The sequence below is a fragment of the Channa argus genome, chromosome 3 (genome assembly GCF_033026475.1).
Source record: "Channa argus isolate prfri chromosome 3, Channa argus male v1.0, whole genome shotgun sequence".
In the NCBI taxonomy this organism is placed as follows: Eukaryota; Metazoa; Chordata; class Actinopteri; order Anabantiformes; family Channidae; genus Channa; species Channa argus.
This window is the reverse complement of record NC_090199.1, coordinates 25,332,007-25,341,018: the sequence shown is the minus strand read 5'-3', so window position 1 is coordinate 25,341,018 and position 9,012 is coordinate 25,332,007. Positions and strand designations below refer to the sequence as shown.

Sequence of the window (9,012 nt, the reverse complement as noted above, 5' to 3'; positions counted from 1 at the left end):
CTTTAACGACCCGGGACACTGTGGTGGTCAGGGGTCAGCATGGGAAAAACGTAATGACCGTAACGGACAGGTGTCAGAGCACACAGTGCATCGCAGCCTGTTGTGTATGGAACTGTGTAGCTGCAGACTGGTTGGAGGGGCCATAATCCACCACCACAATAAAACCAGGTGATGCTGATGTCGTGGCTGGTCAGTAAAGGATGGGGGACAGAATGAGACTCAGGAACAAACACAAAATATGTTATGTGTTAGCTTGCATGCTAAAGGTACTATTACCTTGTTCTGCTCAGATTGTGTGACACTTTTTGACTGTGGGATAAAAAAAAATAAAAATAAAAATAAAAGACGACTTTTTGTCTAATGCATTTCACACACAGCCGTACCCACAGCCGTACCCAGGTATTAATCAATGGGGGTTTTATTATAGCACGTGGACACATTGGCTTTATACAGTATGTTTTACTTTGAAAACTAAAACTCTGGTCAGGCACAAAAACAGTACAACAAAAGTGCATTCAAGTTATCAAAAAGAGCCATCATTAACGCCATTTGCAATACTAAAGCAAATATAAAAAATGTGAATTTATAAAGAATAATTCTTACATCAGATTCTATCATACAAGTATGTTTGCTACAGTTCTATAGATATTAAGTTTTTTTTTTTTTAAATTTAAATAGACAAAGTATAAAAAAAGACAAAGAATCAAGTTTTTTAAAATTAATCTTAAAAACAAGGGGAAAAGTCACACATATTAGTAAATGGTGTACCCCTTGTTTTTTCTTTTCATTTGACAAGTATTTTGCCAGACTGGATATGTTTTTGGATGGTGGTCCTTAAATTGGGGGCCCTTGGGTGATGCATATACCATATTAGAGCTGTATCCCTGGGTGCACACTTAACTTCCGCTTGCTGCTTTTCGCATCTTCTTCAAGTGTGTTTGTTTGGCTCTTAGCATCGACTGAGGAAGTCCAACAGCCACTGAGTGGGAAGTGGGTGATTCACCCCTTCACTCCATCCTCCATTGCACTTTCACTGATGTTCACTTGAGTGTGATGCGTTCGAGGAAATTCAAATTGCAGGATTAATAAGGCCAATGACTAAATCCAAGAGATTGTGACTTCTACCTCATAGCACCAGGATCTCATCTGTTGAACAGCCCTTGTTTGCTTCCTGTCCTTCTGCTCATGTGAAGCCTTGATGTCACACAGCACGTGAGCTCACCTTGTGCAGCTAGACCTTAAACTACAGATGACTGGCTTCCTTGTTCATGAACTTTTGTCTTGCAGCCAACGCCCACCACAGTATGTCACCCACCCACGCAAGAAGAAAGACAGAGGGGTTTAATTTAATAGGCCCCTCTCCCACTGTGATGAACGGAGATTCTGATTATTGTCCATGCACACACTGAACCTCTTCGTTCACCCAGGAGGTGGAACAGTAAGGTTATTACTTCTCACAGCTTATTGCTTTTGCTGTTATTGTTTGTCCCAGCACCTCCTGATTACAACACTGAGGGGAATAGCAATGAATAATTGTGTGACAGACTCTTTACTGGTCAGCCTGGCTCTCACTATAATGGTTTTAGACCTCAGCAATGACTTTCTACGTAGAGTAGTAGCAGCTCAGTCCATAAAGTCTTACATTACCCCACCTGTGCAATTTCTTACTCTTTTAGTTATTGGATTCATATGATGATAAAGTTATTATCTTTCAGAAATTCCTCTTAGGCCAAATATACATTGAATTTCGATTTTCCTACATACGTACCCCAGCATCTCTTTGCCTCTCATTCTGCCCCACTGTCTCTCTCTCTCTTTGATGATGGGGGTATTTCTATTCTGTGGTGGCTGTGAGCTCAGCGAGTTTGTTTTTGTGCCTATAATCCCCTCTCTCTGGGCGCCAGCATATAAAAGTAGCAAGGGGGCCCAACGCAGTCTCACCCAGACCACCAGTCTCAGCCCTGAGTCTACACACTGAGTCATTCACTACCACAGGTAAGACAGTGGACAAACATCATACTGATAAGAAAGAAAACGAGGTAGACAGGGAGGAAGAATAACCTGATGTAATACCTAGTAATAAGAACAACACTGGAAGTTGATTACAGGTCGAGTTACTGAAAGTGAAAGAAAGTCAAACGTTGATGGTAAAATGTTATTTTGATTTTCAAGTCAAATAGCTGTCAATCAGTGCACTATGTCCTGCTCAGAATAAGCCGAATTTATTCGAGAGTTTATGTTTAGATGAAGTTGTTCTAAAACTAACTTAAATCTTAATCTTGCCTAGCGGGATCATAAATATAACTTAAAAAATGAAGTTGATTTACATAATACATCCCTAAATTGGCAGGAATGCTCTGATAGGGTAACTGTTTGGTGTTTAAAGAAGCATGTCTGTAGGTAGAATTTATCTTATTTTTTCTGATCTGATTTTTGGGTTTTACTTTAAATATAAATGTAAAACAAGTGACAAAATGCTCATTTCTGTGAACTGAAATCAGCTGTATGTTAGGGACTGTAAATTATTAGGGCGGGTAGAGGAGATTAGACAAGATCGATGGTTTTCGTCTTTTTTCTTACAAGCGATGAACAAATATTTTATTTTTTTTTAAAATTATTCAGTGGTATCATTTTAGCTTTGACAATAATGTCACAATCAAGCCTATTTAAATTGATAAACTACACTTATAGAACATCAGTTGTTATTATCTTACAGAAGCTTCGACCTGTTGACATAATGTGGTGAGGGTGTCGTAAAATGTTCCCTTATTTGAGGGAAGGGCCCAAAAAAATACTGGAAAGTGCTTTGCCTTTTTTGCACACAATACGTGAAACGTTTAGGCTGTTCTCCATCCTGAAGAATTTGTTTACAGTCCCTTTGGAGTCTTGGACAAACAGTCTAATGTGATGCATCTCGTCTCCTCATCAGCCATCATGTCTGCTGGAGGAGAGAAATCCAAGTCTGCTTCCCAGACTGACGGGAAGATGGCTCAGAACAAGATCTCTGACATTGGCATGATGTCCTACAAGGTACGACACACACACACACACGCACACACACACACACACACACACACACACACAGTATATTACATGTCAAACATCTACTAATAGAGTGTTTTTCCCTGGTGTGAAGCAGCTGGCATCTCACCAACAGTTTACCTTCTTCACTGATGTCTATTATCATGACCTGCTGGTTCTTATACCTCCGTGAGGAGGTGGTTGACAAGTAAAACTGACAGAAATATACCATAGGCTTCTTTGAATTAAGACACTGTTGAGGTAGTTGTCGCAACAACACAGTCACGTCATTTTACACTCTGCTGTCAGTCTGTCCCATTTTTCGCTCTCTTTGGTTTGGCAGAGAGAATCGGGAGCTTTGATATTCCCTTCTAACTCCGACTATCATTTTCTTATCCCGAATATCCAGATGTATGTGTACGACCAGGAGAACTTCCAAGGCCGCTGTATTGAGATTAATGCAGAGTGCATGAACGTGTGCGACATGGGAATGGATAGGGTGCGCTCCCTGCGTGTCGAGTGTGGACCGTAAGTAGCCTGTGCATCTCCCACCCACGAACGCAAGTAAAATGTTCCTAACACCCACATTCCTCTGAGCACACCGGAGGTAATTTTGTATCTCACCATTATGTGACATTTCACACTTCACATTTTAGGCATTTATCTGATGCTTTTATCCAAGTAATGTGCAGAGAGTGGAGCAATGGAATAAACACCAACAGTCAAACTAATGCCGTAACAATGCGACATGGAGTGACAATTAACACGGCAGAGAAAAGAGTCTTAATAAGCAAGTGCGTGATGAAAAACTTGTCTTTCAAGGCTCATAACCAAGTGATAGAAAGAAAGTGACAAATCGTTACCCAATATTGCAATTAAACAAGAAAAAGAAAGGTGAAAATTAAGGCTGAGATCTCCTGAAGTTTAGTCACTAGTTTGGATGAAATGTCTAAAACACTGGATCCTACACTTGAGCACATCACAGGAGTTTGACATGATGACACTGCGAGCACTCATGTCCTTCATTCTTTCTTCAGCTTTGTGGGTTTCGAGCAAATGAACTTCTGTGGAGAGATGTTCATCCTCGAGAAGGGCGAGTACCCCCGCTGGGACTCCTGGAGCAACTGCCAGAAGAATGACTACCTGCTGTCCTTTAGGCCTGTTCGCATGGTAAACCCTCTGTCTGTCTGACCACTCGAAAAAAAAAAAAAATGACAGCAAATGAATAATGGACATGCAGTAGTTTGCTCTACATTCCTTCACTTTCTAGCTCTCCTCAATCCAACTGCTTTTCGCTATTTTTATTTCCTTCACCATCATCCAGGATCCAGAGAAGCATAAGATCTGCCTGTATGAGGTTGGAGAGTTCAAGGGTCGTAAGATGGAGATCATGGACGATGATGTTCCCAGTCTGTTTGCCTACGGTTTTACTGACAGAGTGGGCAGTGCCATTGTCAGCTGTGGCACGTGAGTACTAAAAGAGAACTTCAGTCATTTTCTAAATGAACAGTATTTTTAAAACTCCCCATACAAACTAAAGCAAACAACGAATTGCTTCTAATTATGTTAGTATCTGTATCCATAGATCTTTACTTTCCACAGAAACAATTCAAAACACATTAGCATTTTCGATTACAGACAAGCAGCTCCCCCGGGGGAAATGTTTCTTCAGTCCAACACACTTGATAAAGATATTAAGAAACATCTCCCAAATTGCCACAGTTCCACTACAAATCTCGCTGATGCGTTCTTCACTAGCTTACTGTGTACTTATGGGGATTCAGAGCATTTAATAGGCTTGATTTCTATAGCACATTTCAAATACTAGTGTCTCAAAGTGCCCCAAAAACCCATCGGCAATAAATATTTATGGCACAGATGAATAACACGTCAAGTGTGAGTGTCTGTATGGGGATTGTTGAAAATAATATTAAATCTTAAAATAACAGGTTTTATCCTTTAACATCCTACAAGCACAAAGAACAGTTCAACATTTAGGGAAATACACTGGGTTTGTGCTGACAAAAACAACACGTGGCTGGGTGCAAAGACTTCCTGGAGTCCCGCTGTGATACTGTGGTTAGGTCAGACAACCTGTAAACCTACAACTTGTTAATACACCTCTGTTTGTGTACGCAATTAAAGTGAAATAAAGTGTGAGTCAGAGTCTGACAGAATCAGGAAAGCTGTTTGTAGTCGACATGGTGATTAGTGATTAGTTAGTTCCCCCAAACTCTTCCTTTAAACATAACTGCCTGCCTCTCTTTTCTGTCCGTGTACAGAGCAGAAACCCAGCAACGTCCAATCTTTTCCCCATTTGCAGCTTCTGATCATACATTTTTCAACAGTGCCGACTACAAACATTACACCCTGCTTTTGCAACAGCTGCGTCAGACAGAGTCCGGCTCCGTGCGCTCCATGTTTCCACATCTGTGACGTCACTGTCAAACTGACGGAAAGCAGCATAATAACCGACTCTCTGAGAGCTCTAAGTGTTTGACTAGGAATAGAGCCTTTTTCATCAGCAGCAGCAAACCAAGGGTGTCGTGAACGTCAGCGGCTCAGTGTCGCTCTCTGTCTGTGCTCTCAGAGGTGTGGCAGGCATTAGATCCCCGTCCTTAACTGTTCTTATTACCTCATTTGTAACGCTAGCTGCTGTCTGATAAACAAACAGCTGGAAACGGAGGGACCTGAGGTTTGTCACTGACAGCATGACAAACAGATCGATGTCTTTATTTGTTAGATGTTTACCCTCCCTCGTTTTTTTCTGCATGTGTCTTGCTATCACATCTTTCTCACATTTCAATTATTCATCATTCAACCTTGTGATTTTCTTTATTCAGGGAAACATTTAGAGTAAATGGTGCATTCAATTTTCTGTGAATGGTCAATCACGCACCCTCCCCACCCCCCCACCACCTTTTTTCTACTGATTTCTGAAACCTTGCAGATTATTGCAACTTTATAAATATAAATTCTGTCTCATTCAATTTGCCCCCTCTTCTTTCTGTCTCCAGCTGGGTGGGCTACCAGTTCCCCGGCTACCGTGGGAGCCAGTACCTGCTGGAAAAGGGCGAATACAGGCATTTCAACGAATTTGGCGCCCGCTGCCCCCAGATGCAGTCCATCAGGCGCATCCGCGACATGCAGTGGCACCCACACGGCTGCTACACCCAGTCCTCTAAGTGAAACCCAGCGAGGGTGAGGAAGAGAGGGATGGGAGGAGAGATGGAGGCAAAGGGTGGGCAAAAGGATGGAGAGGGAGTTGGAGGAGGGAGGGAGAAGAAGGAGAGGAGGAAGGAGAGGGTGAAATAATTTCTCCTGTGCCCCAAATCTCTCAACGGTCTAAGTGCAAGATGGAGGAGGATAGTCAGTAGGTTATTTATAGTTGATGGGACACGGTAAACAAGTTACCAGTGAGAACTTCTTCACTGTGAAGTATCGGAAGAGGAACCATTTACACAGGCCGTTGAGACTGTATCTGATAATAAATGCTCTCTCCATTTTTGTTCTCTCCCTCTATCACATCTCTGTCAACTCCCTGCTCCCCAGTTTCCTCTCTCTCCTCCCCTCCCTTCCTCTCTCCCCCTCACACACTTCTCTTCCACATCCCACCAACGTCAGCCCTCACTCAGTCCATTAGAGCACAACTGAGAGGGCTACCAGTGTGGCTTTCTATGTGCTTGTGTGGTGAGGCTTCAGAGATAAAAGACAAAAGACAAATTCTCTGAAGCTACATCCATCCTAAACCCAAATAAAGCATCTTATATCCTGCTACACTTGATAGAATTGTTCTTATTTAATAGATATGGATATGATATATATATGATTTTAAATTCAAACCACTCTATATGATATTATCTGATCCTCTGAAGATGAAAGACTTTCAACTAGAAGCAGATGTTTTATTGTAGGGAAGGTAGAAACTAAGGACCAGTTCACATTTTTTAAGCCTGTCACCCTGACAAACTTGCACTAATATTTCCCCGTGTTCATAGTGGTGAAAGCTCATTCAATGGAAGTGACTTAGCTCCAAATCTGCTGTTCTATTTTATTCAAAATTTTATCTAAAGCTAACATGAGGCTTAAGTAGTAGAAAATAACAAAAACAGCGCATTTTATACTAAAACTGAAGCAACTTTGGGAGCTATGCACTTAATGCGACTCCTCCGAAAGTTTAAATCCTTTTATTGTCTTTAGATAAATGTTTATTTTTGATACCTTCTTTGGCCACAATTACTTATAACGAAAGCGTCTTTTGGAAGGATCTCTTAAAAGCCTGTATTAATAGGACAAATAATTACAGCAAGTCAAACCTGGCTCAGTGTTCATTTGGGCACATGACAGTTGTTTTAAGACAGACTCGAAAAAATGTGAATCTGTCCTTTATCATAAATCCATGGGATACAGGTTGAAACTTGGTGACGCTAACCTTTAAAGAACCTAGTTTATAATAGTGTTATATCATCTAATCATCACTCGAAGCGACACACCCACAAAGAATTGCTACAGTCTTTTAGCATTTCAACAGGCTTCTGGAAAAAACAGACGAAAAAGTTATCAACTAGCTGATGAATTTTATGAGACAGACAGATGTTATTCTCAGCAGCTGGTCTATACAGTGAAGCCTTTTCCTGTTAGAAAATATCATTTATAACGGAAGGGACGTTGCCAGCCCACTGCAAGCGGCTCCTTAACACACCTAGTTCACTAAAAAGTTCTTTCTAAGTGTAAGTGCAGTGGGACAAATTATTTTTATTCAGACTGTGAAGTCTTACTCAGACGTGAGAATAACATTCAAACCATATTGATCTGTTTGAATTCCAAATTTGCAGTCTAAGCACAGCTGAGGATTTTGAAGTACTTGTGGCCCAACAGAGGGAACTCTGTTAAAATTCACCATCAGCTTGATCTGGACCATGACCTATTGACCTACCAGTAAACAAAGCTATTAACTAAAAACTGGAGGAGGACACAAGGGAGCCGAGCCGTGCTGATGAGATAATCATGACACTGAAGCCGATTGTCTCGTTGAGAGAACTTACGGGATGTTGTTCAAATTCATTCAGACCTAGACTAACATTTTGAATTCACTGCTGTTTTATGCACTTGAGGTTTACACATAGGTTTCATATTGATTGGCATTCAGACTAGTTACAAAATCCTACTTGTGTTAACTTGTAGCTTGATATATATTTTCAGCTGCTTAATGGTATTTTTGCAGTATTTGACAGGTCTGGACTGCAGGCAGAGCACCTTAGCACTCAAACTCTTTCACTGTCTACTAATGGTGTTGTCAGACATGCAGAATGTGTTACTGAAATAAACAAGGGGCTTCCCCGGAAAAAACATCATCTGGATGGCAGCAAATGTTGCCCTAAACCCTGAATATATCAGTGAGCCCTGATGGAGCCTTCACAGATGTGCCAATCACCTATGCCATGTACAACCCCAATTCCAAAAAGTATATAAAGTAAATAAAAACATAATGCAATGATTTGCAAATCCCATCAACCCATATTTTATTTATATAAACAACATATCAGTTGTTAAAACAGAGACATTTTACCATTTCATTTTACCATTTTAGCATTAATTCAACACCACAGTTTTCCATTCAACCTCACTTCATGTTGAATGAGCATTATACATTTCAAGTTTTTTGTTGCCTCTCCCAACTTTTTGGAGATGTGTTGCTCCAATCAAATTCAAAATTAGCAAATCCATTTGTTTAGGTTTTAAATGATTTGCAAATCCTTGCATTCTCTTTTTATTTACAGTTTAAACAATCTCTTAACTTGGGGTTTGTAGTAAAATGTACAGAACGGTGGACTTCCTGCCAGATCAGTGCTCCAAACCATGAAATATGTTTGAATGAGCCTCTGCCATTATCTTCTCTGAGACACAAAGCTCAATTCTATTGACTTACTTCACACACTTCAAGTAACTTGAAGAATTGATTGTCTCACTGAATTTGTTTTTGTTAGAAAA

General features: G+C 40.6%; 1 protein-coding gene across 1 annotated transcript; it reads left to right on the top strand.

Annotated features, from left to right (window-relative positions):
* The first annotated feature begins 1,790 nt into the window (after positions 1-1,790).
* crybb1l2 (crystallin, beta B1, like 2) lies at positions 1,791-6,790 on the top strand. Its single transcript, XM_067499723.1, is given in 7 exon segments — positions 1,791-1,921; positions 1,923-1,995; positions 2,930-3,030; positions 3,431-3,549; positions 4,059-4,191; positions 4,346-4,488; positions 6,039-6,790. Coding segments are annotated over 7 exon segments (843 nt in total). The 5' UTR covers positions 1,791-1,819; the 3' UTR covers positions 6,211-6,790.
* The last annotated feature ends 2,222 nt before the right edge of the window (positions 6,791-9,012 follow it).